We start from the raw sequence: 20,259 nt of genomic DNA, 5'->3' as shown, positions 1-20,259 counted from the left end.
CCTTACTCTTGCCAAATACAGCATCAAGTAATTTCAGCTTCCAACTTGATGAATTCTGTTCCCAAATGCTGACACCCTGTACACTAAGTCATCCCTTTCATACTCTTTTTATCTGGAAAGCTTCCTGCCATGAAAAAATAGAAGATGTGAGCACAAGGAAGCTGGTAAACCCATGATTCTGCCTTGTATGTGTGATTTTGAAATACACACATTAGGTTATTTTACACTTTTATTCTTGTATTTATTTCTGTTACATAAAAGTGGTTAAACTGAAAAGTGTAGTTCCAAGCATGCTAGAACTGCAGTACAAATGGTATCCTTTAACACAATACATATAATAAAAGCTGTCCATAGAAAGAAGTGGTATGCTTTTTATATATAAATGTAACTGTGAAATCGTTAAATACAAGAGGAGAGGGACAACTGAGAAAAGACAGGAGAAAATACAGGATAAAATCCCAGCACTATGCATGGTATTCTGTATATGCACCTGCATCTTCATGCCTCCTTTTCCCTCTGTAGCCCCTTGCCAAAGAGCAACTCCTAGAGGTTCCTCCCAGCTGAAAATGCTGCAACTGGAAAGAAAAAACAACTTCCCTATGTGCAAGAAGTTATTTCTGCTCATACACAGGACTGTTTGGGTCCTGGCCATGGAACGCAGGGTTAGTAAAATGCATCCTATGTGCTTCTTTTGAACAGTTGGGTTGTAAGAGACACATTCCCTTTGAGGTAGTCTTTCCCCGTTCCACTCCCACTTTGTGGTTGGTTTGGAATTAGAGAAATTTTGAGAAGCACTGAAAATATGAAGAATTTTCATAGGGTACCTTCCACTAACATCAACAGCAAAGTTCCCTTGGATGAACTGTACCCTTGGATAAATGTAAACAACATGATATGTATCCATTTTGTTAATGTTTTGCAAACTGACACTTGAAATGGATAACAAATTTATTTTAAAACAATTAATGTAAAAAGTATCAATTGTAAATATCAAACATTTTAGATTTATATTATCTCTACATAATTATATTTACATTTGTTATGGCTTCTAAAATTCTGTATGCATAAATATGGCAGTGCAAAAAGTTTAGAATATGTAATTGCACACAAAGTAAAATAGAGATTTAGTTAGTCAATATACATCCAAGTCATTAATTAGCAGAAGACTAATTATGGAATACGAATACATAAATTCTACATACATAATCCATACTTTTTAGGGGCATGACACAACACAGAAGAATAAGCTCGTCTCTGAATGGACATTTACGTATATTTTCAGAAAAAGAGACTTTTGCCTAATCTCATATAACTTTGCTACTTTTAAGCATTGTATTTCCATGAATCATCTTAATCTTCTTTAAAAACATCTTAAAACCAGACCCACAGTGTAATCCTAAACAGAGTTATATTCTTCTAAATTAAATCATCTCAGAAAGTTACAACTCTTTAGGCTTGCACTGTCTGTAATCTGTTTGTTTATTGCCCCCTTTGCTTACAGAATTCGAGATTAAGCCCCATTGATATCAATGAGAGCAGTTTTTTATATAAAATTTTAGCTCATGCGTTTGACCTATCATCAGCACACCTTTCACTTTCACAGATCCACCACACCACTCCAAAGAGCCATCACTAGTGAATATGATGTATGAAGGATCCCCAGATACTTTCGCCATAGAAATGAACTGAACCTTAGCAAGGCTCTCAGAGAGGGTTCCTTTTGATACCAAACCAAACGTTTATTACTTTGTCTAAAATTTATTTCATCATGGTCAACTTTACAGTGACATCCTTTGTCATTGCTATCATTTATAGGATTAGGAACTGAGTGAAAAGAACATTAAAATACACAGATTTTTACTTTACTGGTGGGGGGAGCTTTAGAGTTCAAGTCAGACTGGCTTGAAGACTCCTTACAAATAGAAAAGGGCTACCTGCCAAACATAATCTGGACTCTTAAAAAAAACAGGATTAATCTTTATTATAAAAAATCCTTATTTTTAAGATATTGAAGAAAGAGCACAGAAGAACCCTAATGGCACACAAAGAAGTGAAGTTTCAATTACAGGATATCTTCTTCCTGTTCTTAGTTCTGTAGTTTTCAATCACTGTTTCCTTGTCTGAAGAACTGATTTTGACACTCTTCCCAATCCATCCATTTTAAGAATCTGGATCCCAAAAATCATGAATCGTCCCCTAATATAAGATTTCCCAAAACAAGTAAAAGAAGAAAGAAATTCAGAACGTTTAGCAAAACAACACTTTAACAACTAAGCAGATAACTATATTTAATTGGCAGAACTGTATACATTCATTTTTGAAGCTATTTTGTTTATAGTTCATAACCAATAAAAACAAAAACATTTAAAAGATGGTTTAAACATTTAAAAGATGTCCACTGTGAAGGCGACAAACAATATGGACTGTCTGCCAGAGTCTCAAGGTGGCAGGAGGAAGGTGGCAGGCCTAGCTCGCCTGGGAAATTATAGATGTTTGTATGCAAATGCTAGAAGTGTTCGAAGTAAAATTGGTGAACTGGAATGTTTAGTGTTGGGAGAAAACATAGACATTGTGGGAATTTCAGAAACTTGGTGGAATGAGGAGAATCAGTGGGACACGGTGATTCCTGGATATAAGCTATATCGGAAGGATAGGGAGGGAAGGGTTGGAGGTGGGGTGGCTCTGTATGTCAGAGAGGATATACGGTCCAGTAAGACTGAGGTCAGAGAATTAGATTCCCTTTTAGAAATGCTTTGGGTTGAAATAGAGGGCCCAAAAGGAAATTTAACTATGGGAGTTTGTTATCGCCCACCAAATCAAAAGAGAGAGGACGATTATAATATGATGGAAGGCTTAAAGATAGCGGCTAAACGTAAAAACTGTGTCGTAATAGGTGATTTTAACTACCCGCAGATTGATTGGGTCAATATGTGTTCTGGTCGAGAGAAAGAGATTGAGTTTCTTGATGCTCTCAATGACTGTGCTATGGAGCAGATGGTCTCAGAACCTACCAGGGGTGGGGCGATCCTGGATTTGGTCCTAAGTAATGCCCAAGACTTGGTGAGAGATGTAAAAGTGATTGCGCCGCTTGGGAGCAGTGACCATAATGTTATTGATTTCACTGTTTGTATAAATAGGGAGTTGTCCAAAAAGACCGCCATAACCACGTTTAACTTTAAAAGGGGTAAATACACTGAGATGAGGAGGCATGTGAGGAGGAAACTGAAAGGAAAGGTGCATACAGTCAAAACCCTTGGGGAAGCTTGGAGACTATTTAAAACTATAATCCTAGAAGCTCAGATAAAATACATACCACAAGTTAGGAAAGGCACAAACAGGCATAAGAAAAGGCCTGCATGGTTAACAAACAAAGTAATGGAAGCTGTAAAAGGTAAGAAGGACTCCTTTAAGCGGTGGAAAACCAGTCCAAGTGAGATTAGTAAAAGGGAACACAGGCTGTGGCAAATCAAATGCAAGACTGTGATCAGGCAGGCAAAAAGGGACTATGAGGAGCATATTGCAAAAAACATAAAGACCAACAATAAAACTTTCTTCAAATATATTAGAAGTAGGAAACCAGCCAGGGAGGCAGTGGGGCCCTTGGATGACCATGGGGTAAAAGGATTACTGAAGGAGGATAGGGAAATGGCTGAGAAGCTAAATGAATTTTTTGCCTCCGTCTTCACTGTGGAAGACGAGAACTTTTTGCCCGCTCCAGAACCACTAATTTTGGAAGGGGTGTTGAAAGACCTGAGTCAGATTGAGGTGACGAAAGAGGAGGTCCTACAACTGATAGACAAATTAAAAACTAATAAGTCACCGGGTCCGGATGGCATACATCCGAGAGTTCTGAAAGAACTCAAAGTTGAACTTGTGGATCTTCTAACAAAAATCTGTAATCTTTCATTGAAATCTGCCTCCGTTCCTGAGGACTGGAAGGTAGCAAATGTCACCCCCATCTTTAAAAAGGGTTCCAGAGGAGATCCGGGAAATTACAGGCCAGTCAGTCTGACTTCAATACCGGGAAAGTTGGTAGAAACCATTATCAAGGACAGAATGAGTAGGCACACTGATGGACACGGGTTATTGAGGAAGACTCAGCATGGGTTCTGCAAGGGAAGATCTTGCCTCACTAACCTGTTACATTTCTTTGAGGGGGTGAACAAACATGTGGACAAAGGCGACCCGATAGATGTTGTTTACCTTGACTTCCAGAAAGCTTTTGATAAAGTTCCTCATCAAAGGCTCCTTAGAAAACTTGAGAGTCATGGAGTAAAAGGACAGGTCCTCTTGTGGATCAAAAACTGGCTTAGTAATAGGAAGCTGAGTCAGTATAAATGGGCAGTCTTCACAGTGGAGGACAGTAAGCAGTGGGGTGCCGCAGGGCTCGGTACTGGGTCCCATGCTCTTTAACTTGTTCATAAATGATTTAGAGTTGGAGTGAGCAGTGAAGTGGCCAAGTTTGCGGATGACACTAAATTGTTCAGGGTGGTGAGAACCAGAGAGGATTGTGAGGAACTCCAAAGGGATCTGTTGAGGCTGGGTGAGTGGGCGTCAACGTGGCAGATGCGGTTCAATGTGGCCAAGTGCAAAGTAATGCACATTGGGGCCAAGAATCCCAGCTACAAATACAAGTTGATGGGGTGTGAACTGGCAGAGATTGACCAAGAGAGAGATCTTGGGGTCGTGGTAGATAACTCACTGAAAATGTCAAGACACTGTGCATCTGCAATAAAAAAGGCCAATGCCATGCTGGGAATTATTAGGAAGGGAATTGAAAACAAATCAGCCAGTATCATAATGCCCCTGTATAAATCGATGGTGCAGTCTCATTTGGAGTACTGTGTGCAGTTCTGGTCGCCGCACCTCAAAAAGGATATTATAGCATTGGAGAAAGTCCAGAGAAGGGCAACTAGAATGATTAAAGGGCTGGAGCACTTTCCCTATGAAGAAAGGTTGAAACGCTTGGGACTCTTTAGCTTGGAGAAACGTCGACTGCGGGGTGACATGATAGAGGTTTACAAGATAATGCATGGGATGGAGAAAGTAGAGAAAGAAGTACTTTTCTCCCTTTCTCACAATACAAGAACTCGTGGGCATTCGATGAAATTGCTGAGCAGAAAGGTTAAAACGGATAAAAGGAAGTACTTCTTCACCCAAAGGGTGATTAACATGTGGAATTCACTGCCACAGGAAGTGGTGGCGGCCACAAGTATAGCCACCTTCAAGAGGGGTTTAGATAAAAATATGGAGCACAGGTCCATCAGTGGCTATTAGCCACAGTGTATGTGTGTATATAAAATTTTTTGCCACTGTGTGACACAGAGTGTTGGACTTGATGGGCCGTTGGCCTGATCCAACATGGCTTCTCTTATGTTCTTATGTTCCTTCTAAGGATGAAAGCTTGCGGACATAAAAACTTGCACTTCACTATATCAAAAACAGATGGGCATGAACCACATTTTTGTGGTTCAGTTTGTGGTTTCTGGCTGAACCATGAACTGAACTGCAAACTGGGAGGTTGGTTCACAAACTAAACCAGTTCATGTGGGTTCATGATCCTTGCTTTCTGCTCCCTGCAACTTTTTGCTGGGTGCAGAAAGCATGGGTTTAACTGGCTTGGAGCTAAACCCAAGAAAGTCCCTTTCAATAGCTGAACCATGGGAGTAAGCTCAGCTGTTTCCAATCTAAACAACTGAGTGACTGGGAGTAGCCTGCTACTGCCACTCAGATGTTTTGATGGCTTTCATGTGGAGGAGAGATGCCTGTTTTTTTGCTTCCTATGAACCTCCATAAACTGCCTCAAAAAGTCTGTGGCCCACCTGCACTAGAAACCAGCCAAAATTCATTATGAACAAACGTTTGTGAGCTGGTTTGTGCACATTCCTAATCTCAGCAGACTGCTGTTTAGGAGTTCTGGCCAAAAATTTTAAGTCAGAACCCAGGAGATTACCCAAATATTTTAACTTATACTTCTACCAACATGTAAGCATACAACTTTCAAAAGCATGCAAATTTCTTGCAAAGCAATAGGTATATAGTATTTGGGCTGTTCAAACATAATTTAAGTGAGCTTTTACTGCCAGAAGACATTTGGATCTGAACTTTTCTAAATAAACACCTAGTTTTAAAATTTAGATTTAGGAACTTCTTCTTTTGAGCTATGCTTATATTTATGAAAGGCAATTGCTTCCCTCTTTTACATGGCAAGACCTCTCTGCCTGGACTTCAGGGTATAAAAAACAATTCACAGTCTTTAGGACTGCTTATGTGTTGCATATTACAGGATCTCACAATTTAAGTTTTTACAGTTTTCTTTTACTGGAGGTGATTATGTGGTTTGACCAATTTAGAAGTTCAATATCTGGGGATGTTAATAATGATACATGAACTTAGAACTTCAGTACCTTATTCTTGCCTGGCAAAAAAGTACACTGCCAATAAGTAGAAACCACACAACAAAAAGTATTTAACACTATGGCCATGAAAAAGCAATCTTGTTTGGAACTTACAAAAATCCTCTTCAAATCATCTGTGCCATCAAAATTAATTGAAAAGTTACAAAAATAATGAGTGCACATAGCAGATAGCTAACTTAACTGCAGAATACCTGAGTAGGCCGAGAACTATGGATCATCTGTTGCCATTTGCTGTATGTTCTGGCAACTAAATCTTTCACCTAGAAAGGAAACATACAGATGTATCGGTACTTGGCTGAGTAAAATACTAAATACCTGGAAGTGTTGATTATATACATATAGTGAAAAAAGAAACAGAGTAATTGACAATGAATCACAAAAGGCAAATGGTTTGATTTTGTCACTTTTTTGTCATCCATTCTCATTTCAGAACATAGCAGTATCCAGACGGGTAGCCATGTTAGTCTGAAGCACCAGAACAAAGTCTGAGTCCCATGGTACCTTCAAGACCAACAAAGTATAATTCTGGGTATAAGTTTTCATGTGCATGCACACAAAAGCTTATACCCAGAATTAAACTTTGCAGGTGCGATGGGACTCAAACTTTGTTCTATAGCAGCATTCAGTAAATTTATCAGTGCTTTTTTTTAATGTTCCTTCTGGTTCTGATATGTTAGTCTTGTCAAAAAAGCAGTTACACCATGTTTTATTAGATCAAGATGGTAGCCGTGTTAGCCTGTAGCAATAGAAAAGAGTAAGAGTCCAGCAGCACCTTAAAGACTAACAAAATTTGCAGTATGATATGATTAGGGTTTGTAGAATCTTTCGGGGTCAAGTGCCGTGTTCTACTGGAGAAAGTTTTCCTTCCAGACGTTTTGTTCTCAGCTGCGGAGAACATCCTCAGTGGCGTTGCAGCCGGAGCAGGCGCTCAGACCTTCTTGGCTGCTGTGCATTGAGTCTGAGCGCCTGCTCCGGCTGCAACGCCACTGACGATGTTCTCCGCAGCTGAGAACGAAACGTCTGGAAGGAAAACTTTCTCCAGTAGAACACGGCACTTGATCCCAAAAGATTCTACAAACCCTAATGATGTTACCAGCCGTGAAAACCTGAATTCTTTGATAAGTATGATATGAGCTTTTGTGAGTCACTGCTAATCTCTTCAAATGGAAGAAGTGAGCAGTGACTCATGAAAGCTTATACTCTACCAAAGATTTTGTTAGTCTTTAAGGTGCTACTAGACTCTTATAGGTTTTATTAAGCCATTCGTTTATAGAAGGAGATTTGCCTTTTTTTCTACTTGCTGCTATAGCCATCTTGGCAGTAGAAAACAATTTAAACTAGCTGCATAACTGAAGGAATCCACAATGCTTTTAAAACCCTAGAAGTATTATTTTAGGTTCAAGAGGTATGCTGATTGCATTTCATTAACAAACTGTACCCTAAAACATCTGTACTTTATAGCATGTCCAAAAGAAGTGAAATTTAATCAACAAATTATGAATCACAACAACATTTGTCTTGAAACAAGTTATATGCGCTTAAGTCAGGGGTCAGTAGGGTATCACTAAAAAAGTATTTTATAAAAAAAATATTTAAGGCCAGTCATTTTTCCAGACCCAATCCCATTTGTCCATACTAATATTAATCTGCAAGTCCTTCTTCCATTTTTAATATAACTTAAGGGACAGCCATAGCTCTCATAGGAGTTGTCCTTGAAAGGGCAGCTGCTGTAAGAACTCTCTCAGCCCCACCTATCTCACAGGGTGTCTGTTTTTTTTTGGGGGGGGGGGAGTAAAGGAGATTGTGACTGCTCTGAGATTCAGAGTATAGGGTGGGATATAAATCCAATATCTTCTTCTTTTCCTGGTTAATATTGTAGTGATACAATTCCTAGGTATTTGAGCACAGAACAATAATTCAAAAGATGATTTCATTCTTAGCACATCGTTTTTCCTCAGTGTATTTACCAAATGCCTGATTTGGAGAAAAAACTGAGTGAAGGGTTTAGTACCACCCCACTCTTAATTTAACTGAAATATAGTCTGGCCTACTGTTTAATATTGTTATGAACTATAAGACAACTCCAAGAGAGAGATATAGCACTTATAGCCAAAAGAATGTGGAGTATTATATGACTCTTTGTAGAATTAAGACTTACTTATACTCCCTTTGCCTCAGTTTTCCCAATTATAACATGAAATAAAGCCAAACTAGAGGAGACAAAGATCACAAATTTTCTGGGATCTTTTAAAAGGAACACTAGAAGAAAGCACGATCCCAAACCAGATCAGATTTAAGTATATTCTCTAGAGTACTTTCAATACCACCAGTAAGGCATGATGCACATGAGACAATGAGATGCAAGTAGGATGGCAGAACAAACTGTACCACTTCACAATATAGGTGGAGGATCATGAAGGTTTACATTATGGAATGCTACAGGGCTTTTTTTGAGCAGAAACGCACAGGAACGAAGTTCTGGCTAGCTTGGCATCAAGAGGTGTGACTTAATATACAAATGAGTTCCTACTGGGCTTTTCTACAAAAATGCCTGTGCGACACTATGGTGACATCAGGGGGCATGGCCTAATACGTAATTGAGTTCCTGCTGGGCTTTTTCTACAAAAAAAAAAGCCCTGCTCCTCTATATTAAAAACTTCTCTGTAAACAAAAAGTCAGCACAACATGCAAGTTACAGCTGGTGCAAAAGGAGAAGGTAAAAGTCTTTCCCCTGCTATTCCAATTTTCTATCTGAATGGAGTTGTTTGTGAAGGAATACTAAAAGAAATTCATCACCTACAGTTTGAAGTGGTGCTTTGCATTCCTCAATACAGGAGCATTTAGTTTCAGTGCACAGTGCACTGATGCCAACCATTATTAGGACATATACTTTTTAAAATCAGTATTCAGGACTTTTTTGTAGCAGAAACTTCTTTGCATATTAGGCTACACTCCCCTGATGTAGTCAAACCTCCAAGAGCTTACAGGGCTCTTCTTACAGGGTCTACTGTAAACTCTTGAAGGATTGGCTACATCAGGGGGGTGTAGCCTAATATGAAAAAAAGTTCCTGCTACAAAAAGGCCCTGTCAGTATTATTTGGGACCATGTCCCTTTACATGCCTTTTTTTTCCTTCATTGGAAACAATGGAGGATGGGGGCTCTTTCTTTGTGAGCCAATAGAACTGGACCCACTGGTCCAATCTTTCTAAAGCTTGGGAGATTTTTTGAGGTAGAGGCACCAGCAGCTATCCTGCATATTTGGTGCCTCTGCCTAAAATGCATCTCTCATCTCATCCTTGCTATTAGGATTTTAAATTTATCAGTAAAATGATATAAGTGTTTTAAGAGATAAGACAAGAGGCCTAAAATCAGAACTTTGGTAGAAAAAAAGAGCTTCCTTGTTCTGAGAGAGATAAGTCTTTAAAGAAAAGAAAGAAAACTTCTCAAACTTGCAAGAAAAACCATTGCAAAAAACATCCTCAGATAAATCTCACATCTCCTGGAGGAAAGGAAAATAGTACAAGAGACTCACCTTTGTTCTATAAAACAGCCTGGCATCTTCCCTGATATCACATTTCACATGTTTTTCCAGAGTACTACAGAGCTTCAGCAGCCATTTCTAAAAGGACATGATGTTCATTCACTTATTTCAAAGTTATTGTTCTCAAAGACAAATGATGTGCTTCAGTGCAAGTAACACATTTCAGTATGTCCTTGTTTCTTTCAAAGGTATGGCTATACTGGCCATAGCCTTAAGCTTAACCACACTAATTAAAAACATCTCCCTTTTCTCTTCTAAGCCCACCCTAGTTATAAAAAAATTAAAAATTATTTTGTTGAATTATTGAAAGGACTCAGTAGTATTCAGATCATTAACCCACAGAAAAAAGTAAAAATTTTGATCATTATTCATAAACTCATCCTCCTCTAACAGGAATATCCATCTTTCTCTATCTTTACTATTTAAATCAAGATCGTGGCCACAATAATCAATTGGATGACTGCCTCTCCCCATATGTGCCCCAGAGAGCGCTCCATTCGGGGTCCCAAAACCTCCTTAAGATCCCTGGACCGAAAGAAGCTTGACTGTCCATCACCAGAGCCAGAGCATTTTCAGTAATAGCCCCTCCTCTGTGGAATGCCCTCCTTGAAAACATCAGGGCCCTGCAGGATCTGCCACAGTTCCCCAGGGTGTGTAAAACCGAATTATTTAAACTCGCTTTTAGCGGCTCAAGGGAAGTAGCTTTTACTCCATGGCACTGATAATCCCACTGAATCATCATAACTGAATCAAGAACATCAGAGTAATCAGAAACGCACATCTTGGTTTTAATGACTGTAAACTATGTGATTGATTTTATTGTGTAATTTGTTTTTAGAAAAAGAAGAATTGCAGATTTATACCCCGCCCTTCTCTCTGAATCAGAGATTCAGAGCAGCTTACAATCTTCTTTATCTTCTCCCCCCAGAACAGACACCCTGTGAGGTGGGTGGGGCTGAGAAGGCTCTCACAGCAGCTGCCCTTTCAAGGACAACCTCTGCCAGAGCTAATGGCTAACCCAAGGCCATTCCAGCAGGTGCAAATGCATGAATTGCCTGGTTTAGGTGATCTATATAATCTCCTGATTGGATTACTGCAACACACTCAACATGGGACTGCCCTTTAAGATAGTTCAGAAGTTACAGCTGGTGCAGAATGCAGCAGCCAGACTAACAGCTGGGACCTGAGGGACCGAACATATAAGACCAATTCTGGCCCACCTGCATTGGCTGTCTTCCAGTCCCAATTCAAGGTGCTGATTAACCTATAAAACCTCAAGAATTTTAACAGAAATTAATCAATGTTCACTGAAATACTTTCTACCTAGACTCCAGTACTATAGATTATCATTTAGTTGATTTTTCCCTAAAAAGTCCTAGTCGCTTCTGGATAGTATCTTCCTCCTACTGTGTTAAAAAGTGATAAAACATTTAAATATAGCAAATTATTTTTGAGAAATAAATTGAAATTGGGCTTTCCAGGATAAAACCTGGGTGAATAATAGACTTAGATATCTAAATCTAATCACTTGTTCAGTAATATTTTCTACTCTTCATTCTTCTTTCTTCAACCAAAATCCTCTTGGAAAAAAACAACTATTTTAGATTTTTTTCCATTAACAATCAATCCTTCTATACAGAAGGAACCAAAACTGGCTAGTGTATGCTTCAGAGCTACAGACATACAGAATAATAACACCATATAATCCACATAAAGTAGAAGTGACAAATCTTGTTGGTTAAGAATGAGTGCATGATAAATGGTACTGAAACAGCTTTGACAATACTATTACTATACCAAATGAATAAATAGGGAGGTAAGAAAGAACCTTGTTGAACACCTTGAAAGGTAGTAACAGAGCCCATGGCTTGCCTTCCAAACTTTTAACTTTTAACTAGTTTTAACTTCAGTACCTTAATATAATCTAAGTAGTCATAACAAATGCATATAAATCATAGTTTCCTTCAGTTTTTGCCATAGCCTAATTCTAGAAAGACTATAAAAGGCTGAACGCAAATCATAAAGGCTACGTAGAAATGCTTACAGAAGTATACTCCTCTATCAAATAAAATAAAACCAGACAACCACAGAGCAACCTTGACAAAACCTGCCTTGTTCCTTCATCAAAATTTCTGACTGTTCCATCCATTCTTTCCATTTTAAACTTAGTTTTCCAATGACAGATTATTTCAAAGTTATATTTCCCAAAGATAAATGAAGTGATTCAGTGTAAGTTATTACTACGCATTGCAGTAAATTTTACCTTTTATTTACCAAGCACTATTCAATACCATCCTAAATCATGAGTAATTCAACACATTTCATAGTGTGTACTTCTTTATGTAAAACAACCCCTTCACATGTATTTTATAACTTGAGCCAGTTACTCACCCTTTGATTAGAATATGCAGCCTCAGAATTGCTAGCTTCCCTGACCAAGTGAAGCAGAACATAGGTAAGGTAGTAGGCCTACGAAGAGACCCAAAAATATTTAGTACAGCACTAGATTGGATAGGGTTTCAGGGGTGGGATGGAGAGCTCATTATAAAAGGCTCTTCAGCACTCTCAGTGAAACGTATGTGCCCAACAACATTATCTAAACAAATTATTCAGATGTAAGAATTATCAAAGTGTGCTACCAACACAAGATTCACAAATGCTGCTACAAGGAGTCTGCTATCTGTCCTACCCTGTCAACTCACCACAAATCAAGACAAATTGATTTACATAGAGCAGGATACAGAAGTGAGACTCTCTGGATCACATACAAGCCACCCTCCATATCTGTTAATATTTCTGTGGCATCAAAAATATACACAAAAATGCCTCTATGAAATTATAAGACTAAGTGGGGGGGAGCTGTCAACTGATATCTCACTGAATAAATTGAGACAGTTTAAGAAGTTCCTGATATTTTTGCAACGTAGGGTTTCAAAAAATTATTTGAAAATATCAGTGGCATTATATTCTGCTTATGTGGTTGTCTTGAGTCAGTCAGCTACCTCCTCTTGCACCTGTAGAATGCCTGCCTGAACAGTGAGATTTGGAGACAAGAGCCAGCAAAAGATGTATCAGGGTTATTAGGCTAATAAATGGGAAGGCTGATTCCTCACTACCACCCTTGCTGTGAACTGTTTACACAGCAAACAGACTTCTGCCTTGCCTTTTTGCTTTATAATTCTGTTTGCTAACCCATGTGTTGTTTCTCAGTTTAGGTACCCAAAATCCCCAGTCTTGATTTTGAATTCCTGCCTTCCTTGTTTTTATTCCTCAGACCTGTGGATGGAACTGTTGGCTTTCTGACTCAGTACTGGTTTGTGACCTTGCTCTTATCTCTTGCTCCAATTGTTGTGTTTGGGTTGATTTCTCCTTGAATTCTCAAGCAGACCAAGCTACCCCTGAATGCTGACATTTGTGGATTTAATTGTGTTGTTGCATACCAAAAGCTCCTGGTCAGTCAATACCAGGTCTGCCCTTGAATGCCACTGTGGTATTCTTTTATTTATGTAACGTATGTATATTGTGTCCGGTTTAAGTGAAAAGTTTACTTTTTATATAATTTAAAGGCTATGTGACTGTGTTCACTTTTTTGCAGCACACAAACAGCACAAATTCACATAAGCACTTACATGTGTTCCCACTAATGGTGGGACACAATGTGCAAGACAAACAACTGTTCTGGTACCCTGGCTAATTTTTCCAAAACACATTTGTTTGACATGACAGTAGGCAGCAATATGGATTTTCATTGTTGTGGCTACCAGAAAAGTACTTTTTTAGAAATCAAAACATTGCTCTATTGAATCAAAAAGAAACTCAAGTCAGCAGGTTCAGTGGCAATGAAGTGCTGACACAGACTGTCTGCCCCTTGTGCTGTCAGTGGTCAAGAAGTAGGCTCACATGGTACAGGACTGCTCCATGCTTGTACTGTTACATTGCCTGCAGATGAACCAGCAGTTGTACCACACTAGAAATCTAGGCAAAATGCATGAACTATAATGTTAAGAGTGAAGACACTGACTGAGAAGAGTGAGTGAAGTATTGATTAGCAATGCAGTATCTGGATTTCACTTCTGATACTAAGCAGGATCTAGAATATGTGGTCAAGCAGAGTACATGGGAGGAGATTGGTCAAAACAATTGGTACATTGGTCAGAACAGTTGGAAGAGCTTGGCCCTTGCCTTGCCTGTGTTCTTCTCGCTGTCCACGCATCTTGATCTACCCCCAAGATTATACAATTTTGGAGCCTTCTGATCTATGAGCATTTATAATCCAAGTAACCGACAAACTACCTGCCCAGCTCCCAGCCATCCTTAACTGTGATTCTAGTACCTCACTTTCTGAGAATAATATCAAGCATTATTACCTGGGGCTCAAATTCAGAGAGAAGAGACTCTTTACTAAGACCATCTTGATGCATCTCTGTTTCTGTAATTTTCTTTAAACAATTTGAAGGCTTCATCTCCACCAGATCCTGGCACAGAAGTGCCATCTATTTAATCAAGGAAAAAAGAAAACTATTAAAGAGGCTATGGCTCAGTTATGGCTCACATGCCTTACATGCAGAAGGTCCTTGGTTCACTTCTTGGCACCTCCTGTTAAAAGGGTTTGGGCAGCAGGTATGGAAAAGGTCTTTCCTTTCCTGAGAGCTGCTACCAATAAGAACAAACAATAGTGAACTCCATACATCAGTGATCTGACTCAAGACAAACTATTTGGTTCACATACAGTCAACTGAATGAAGATTTTATTGGCTTTTGATAGCAGTGAAAACAGCTAGCTTAAGCAATTTTCAAGAGCAACCTAAAGGTAATTTTACAAAAGCAGGATCTTTATTTGTGCAGACTCTGAGCATCTGTGTGGTTCAGGGGCTTATCAAAATCCCAAGAATCACAGCTTTTAATTTAGTTCAGGGTACATTTGTATGAGAAATTAAGGCAAGCAACTTATTAAGTGACACAGCAGGTACCAGGAAAAAAACAAGAGAGGAAATAACAGCAACCAAATCAAGTTGTACAGGTTCAGTGGCAGCTTAGACGGAATTTAAAAAAGATGGAAGCACACCCAGCAGACACTGAACATTGGGGACCAGGTCACTGTGAGAATAAAGGTTCCAGAGACAGAGACTTCAAGGGAAACAGCAGCAGGGGGGTGTGGTGCGGAAAGGAGCCAAACCAGAGCGGACTTCTCTCCAAGGTGATGGTTCTCCATAGTAAACTTATTAAGAGACACAAGAGGGGGGGAAAGATTATTATTGGTTTAACAGAATTGTATAAAGTTAATGTTTGATAAAGTGACTTCTACAGTACCTGTTGGTCCTCACTACTGGGTATATTCACATGGTTTTTAAGAAGCTTTGAAATTACTACCAAGCTAAGATGTCGTCTTGCTTGTCTAAAAAATAAAATTTAAGCAATGATTTAATGTTCTGTATTTTCATGCTTTCTACATATATTTTAAAGTAACATGCATACAGACCTGTATCATAAAAGCTTACCTTCCACGTGATGTCCAATTGGGAATAAACTGAACCAACCACAAGAGGTCATGGTGATGGCTGGACAGGTCACTTATTGCCAGACACAACTTGGGCATCTTTTTAGAAAGGAAAAATGTTCATCAGTGTAAGCTGATGGCAATTTTTAAAATCAGTTTTAGCATGTATGCAAATGATAACAAGTTACAGCAGTTTTTCCTCTTTAAAAGACTTATGAAAGAATGCCTGTTAGGGCATGGTACTGTAGGTGTTCATGTGATCATGTACACGTTTACAGCAGAATTGATGGACCACAGCTGCAGATTAAATATGAAACAGGAGGTATTTCCAATCAATGTACCCAACACAACAAGAGTTATAATAATAATCATCATCATCTTTAATTTACATCCTGCCCTCCCTGCCTGCCGAAGCAGGTTCAGGGTGGCTCACAACATAGACACATCAACAGCTAAAAATACATATTATAAGTACATACATATTATAAATCATACTACTATAAAACTAATCATTTTGTAATTAAAAAGCTTCTAAGATTAAATTGGTGCTAAAAAATTGATGTTATTAACAAATGAACTGAGCAAAAATGTAGTGAATTTCTTACTGCCAAAGCAGCGATTCCACAAAACATGTAAAATATAGGTTTTTAAAAACTTTCATGGAGTTCTTATAAAATTAAACTCAATTATACAGAGATTACACATAACAGCATCAATAAAGTTACCTCTGTATCCCATCTTCTGATATTTTCCAGCAGTTTTATAATAAGGTACTCCAAGTCCACTAGGGGATATTGTTTCAGCTCTTTTTCCAGACTCAGTTTAAACAAAAGTAACAGCAACAGAAGTATTTCTTTGTCTGTGTAATGTTCTGGGCATATACCTACACACAGCTGTAGAAACTTTTTTTAAAAAGGAGACAAATTCTTAGAAAAAGTTAGCAATAATAAACAGTAGCCTAAATTCAGCTGTATACAGCAAGTGCAGACACTGGTACTACGTCACAGCAGATAAACTGTACTCAAACAATGTAACTGTCTCTCTATACTGGGATCAGTTTCTGCTTATCACTAATAAGGTACATCTGATTTCTCATTAAATTAAATCTTTTAAAAACTTTTGCTGTTAAAGAGCGCAGCACTGTCTATTTTCCACGTTGCAGCTCATTCTCTCTTTAGGCCTATCTGTTGGAATTAATTTCATCTCTGATTTACACCTATTTATACAGATGTCAGCTAAAGGTACATGCAGCAAGGGAATACCTTGGGATAATTCAAAGCTGACCACTTAAGCTCCATCAGTTTTAATGGTAGGATTAAGGATATCGTTAAATCTTTCATACTGTGAACTATGCTATTGTTAATATCTTTCTACACAGAAGTTCTGCTATGTATTTTAGGAACCTCCTTAAAATAGCTCTGGAGCTTGATTAAAAAAAACAACACAATTATAACCTGAAACTACCACAAGAAGCAGAGGAACTTTTATGCACAAAAAAGACTTTTCAAAATGGGACCAATTTAAGCATTGTTACCTTAGCCATGTTGCAAAGACAGCTTTGAACCAGGAAGAAAAAAGGCAGATTTTCTGAGAAATCTCCAGTGGTTTGATTCCCCATAGTCCTGTACATTTCAGACCTAATGAAAAAGGACTATTTTATAGTAGCCTTAACCATTTTTAATATATTATCCATGCACGCGCACACACAAAAAAGTCTAGCGATATTGGGGACAACTCACCTACCTCTCCCTCCCTTTGGCTAAGTCGTGTGTCACTCAAAGAGCAACTTCACCCTCCAGCCTCAGGACAGATGAGGATTGGGTCACTGGGGAAACTGCTAGGCAGTGACTGCTGCTAGCCAACCAGGCTTGGTTCTGTCAGTAAAAGGCATTGTGGGGGGGGGGGGGGAGGCCCTTTCCAGGCCTGTTTTGGCCTTTGAGAGAGAACTTATTGGGGCCAGTTCTGACTAGGGTTGCCATGTCCAGGTTGGTGAAAAATTCCTAGAGATTTTGTGGTGGATTCTAAGGAAGCTAGAGTCTGCAGAGGGGAGAGGCCTCAGCTGAACATAATGCCACAGAGTCCATCCTCCAAAGCAGTTTTTTTCTCCAGGGGGAGAGATATCTGTTGTCTGGAGTTCAGTTGTGATCAGTGTTCCCTCTAAGCTGAGTTAGTGTGAGTTAGCTCACAGTTTTTTAGCCTTCAGCTCACACGTTTTTGTCTTAGCTCGGGAAGGATGACCCCAGAGAACAATAATTTATGCAGTGGCTCACAATTTTAAAGCTAGTGGCTCACAAAGTAGAATTTTTGCTCACAAGACTCTGCTGCTTAGAGGGAACATTGGTTGTGATACCAGGAGATCTTCAGGCTCGACCTGGAGTTTGGCGATCCTAGACGTGGCAGCACCCTCTGGGTGACATGATGCCACCTGACTGGCATGACTTAACTAGTTGCTAAGGAGGGGATTATAGATTGCAGGGAGGGACAGATAAGCTGAAGTCAGAGGAACAGATAAAGATAGGTTGATAGTTGGCTGGGAAGGAGATAGGGTTGCCACCTCCAGGTTAGGAAATTCCTGGAGATTTGAGGAATGGAGCCTGGAGAGGGTGGGGTTTGAGGAGGGGTCGGAGCTCAGGCAGGTACAATGACATAGACTCCACCCTCCAAACCAGCGATTTCCTCCTGGGGAAACACTGTTGCCAATCTTCAGGTGAGGGCTGGAGATTACTTAGAATTACAACTGCTCTCCAGATGGCATAACGTCCCCTGGAGAAAACGGCTGCTTTGGAGGATGGCCTCAGTGTCATTATACCCTGTGAGGTTGCTTCCCTCCTGCTTTGATCCACACTGTGGAGAAAAACTGTCCTTTTCCTAGGTAGAGGCTGCAGGGAGGGGGAGGACATGGAAAGTTAAAGTCAGATCACTTCCCCTATAGAAAACAACTGCCTTGAGGCACATACTCTATGGTAAACCACAACACAACCAGGCCAGGCCAAAAAACCCACAACAGATTATACCACAAGCAAACAATGATGCTAAATGCCACAAGACTAAATACCATAGGAAAAGGCACCAACAATGCACTGCAGATTAAACGAATGCTGATCGTCTGTGTCTGCATGATCATCATCACGCTATGACACCACAGCAAATTGACGCTGAGTGCCCAAGACCGGGTCACTTGCCCAGAGAGCCTCTTTCTAGAGCATGTTGTATTTATTCTCACAATGGGCCTTATTCCTAGTTCATTTATAGCAGGACAAATGTCTTTTCCAAGATGACTCTACCGATTTACATTTGTACAATATTATGGATCTTAACACTTGGAAGCATGATGTTCCTGTATTTAGATTTAATCTAGTTGATGTGATGGGTTCAGGACAAAGAAAACAAAAACAAATTCTGGACTACAGTATAAAATGCCTACTTAAAATACCTACATTGTTGACTAATCATTCAATTACCATAAATTCAGTCTGCTGACTCAGTGCAAGGCAGCCTTAATGCAACTGCATAACGGGGGGAATTCGTTTCTGGCACCTGCGCATTTGATTTCACTTGAAGAACCCCATTGTAATAAATTACAAAACAATAAATGAAGTCAACCAAAAGAAAGAAACCTCAGTTTAAATACATAGGTGATAGTGAGACTGCAACCAGCTCTGCTCCTTAACTGTTACGTGCATTCTGTACCATCGCAGCATCCTGGAAGCAGCACTAAACCTGAGACATAAAACTCAGTAGAAAGTAACAAAGGTTCAATGGGTAGCAATCTTTTCATTTAAACTGAAAAGGGGTTACAGCAATCCTGTTATTTACAGAGGTCAATAATTTCTTATAGTTTGTAACCTATCCCGGAATTGCATAAACTGAAACAACATCATCAGCTGCTGTTTTCTTAAACACTTACTTAATATTATCCTCAGTAAAGGTAGGCTGAAAATGCAGCAGAGGAAATAGTGTGTTAAAGGGAACACCCATATTGATTAACACAGTTGCTATATCAAATAGCGATGGAATCCATAGCCTTGGTTGATCAGAAATCGATGCTGCAGAGAAAAAAAAAACCTCAGTTCTTCATAGATCAGGTTTTAGACTGTGACCATGCTCCTTCAATGCAATAGATTCCGCTTTAAGCAGTTTCTCAATGTAGAAGAGGAGGCTCAACATAACAAGTAATCAACAAAATGTAACGAGTTCAGTACATTTTTCAAATCACAGCAATTATGGTCTGAAGACAAAGTGTATTACATTTCCTGCAAAACTTATAAATCTACGTTATGCAAAGGAGAAAGATGACCCCTGTTCACAGCACAGTGAACATACACAGATCCTGCATACATGTTTGTGAGAGAGACAACCTGCATTCACTTTACAAATGAAAATGGGATAAATTTGACATTTAAATCACAAATTGACCTGTATATGTGCTTGTGGAGAAACGCCATCTGAGAGTGTTGGTGCTTCATCCAAAAAGGCAGGGATCAGTAAATCCATTCAGCCGGCTTTGTAGCCTTCCCCTCACTCCCCCCCTCCCTTCCAGAGCCAAACCAACAACGCTAGGGGGAAAGTCTCCTAGAGAGGCAGGAAGGGCTGTTGTTCTTGCCATGTGCTAGGCAGGAAGAGTTTCTCAGTTTGCAGCAGAGGCTCGGGAAGAGAGGCTGCTTGCCTCTGAGCTCCGGCCTGTGGGGGGGGGCCTGCTCAGGAAAATGAGGCCCCCAGGCAGGCAGACTAAGTAAGTAATTCTCATAGGCAGATCAAGTATAGACCAGGGACAATACGATGCGTTTAAAAACCACCTTTA

The 20,259-nt window shown here is 39.4% G+C and overlaps 1 protein-coding gene across 1 annotated transcript in view; it reads right to left on the bottom strand.

Moving 5' to 3' along the window:
* Nucleotides 1–216: 216 nt before the first annotated feature.
* SLF2 (SMC5-SMC6 complex localization factor 2) overlaps nucleotides 217–20,259 on the bottom strand; it is a 58,399-nt gene continuing 38,356 nt past the window's right edge. The window contains exons 11-20 of the mRNA XM_060241778.1: nucleotides 19,366–19,504; nucleotides 16,993–17,095; nucleotides 16,184–16,360; nucleotides 15,460–15,557; nucleotides 15,272–15,356; nucleotides 14,329–14,454; nucleotides 12,353–12,430; nucleotides 9,953–10,039; nucleotides 6,611–6,679; nucleotides 217–2,196 (exon numbers count right to left, since the gene is read on the bottom strand). Of these exons, the coding sequence (XP_060097761.1) occupies nucleotides 2,161–2,196; nucleotides 6,611–6,679; nucleotides 9,953–10,039; nucleotides 12,353–12,430; nucleotides 14,329–14,454; nucleotides 15,272–15,356; nucleotides 15,460–15,557; nucleotides 16,184–16,360; nucleotides 16,993–17,095; nucleotides 19,366–19,504 (998 nt within the window). The 3' untranslated portion in view covers nucleotides 217–2,160. The remainder of the gene's footprint in view (nucleotides 2,197–6,610; nucleotides 6,680–9,952; nucleotides 10,040–12,352; nucleotides 12,431–14,328; nucleotides 14,455–15,271; nucleotides 15,357–15,459; nucleotides 15,558–16,183; nucleotides 16,361–16,992; nucleotides 17,096–19,365; nucleotides 19,505–20,259) is intronic.

This window comes from Heteronotia binoei, chromosome 6 (genome assembly GCF_032191835.1).
Source record: "Heteronotia binoei isolate CCM8104 ecotype False Entrance Well chromosome 6, APGP_CSIRO_Hbin_v1, whole genome shotgun sequence".
Lineage (NCBI taxonomy): Eukaryota > Metazoa > Chordata > Lepidosauria > Squamata > Gekkonidae > Heteronotia > Heteronotia binoei.
The sequence above is the reverse complement of the archived record's forward strand: the minus strand, read 5'-3'. Positions and strand labels throughout refer to the sequence as shown.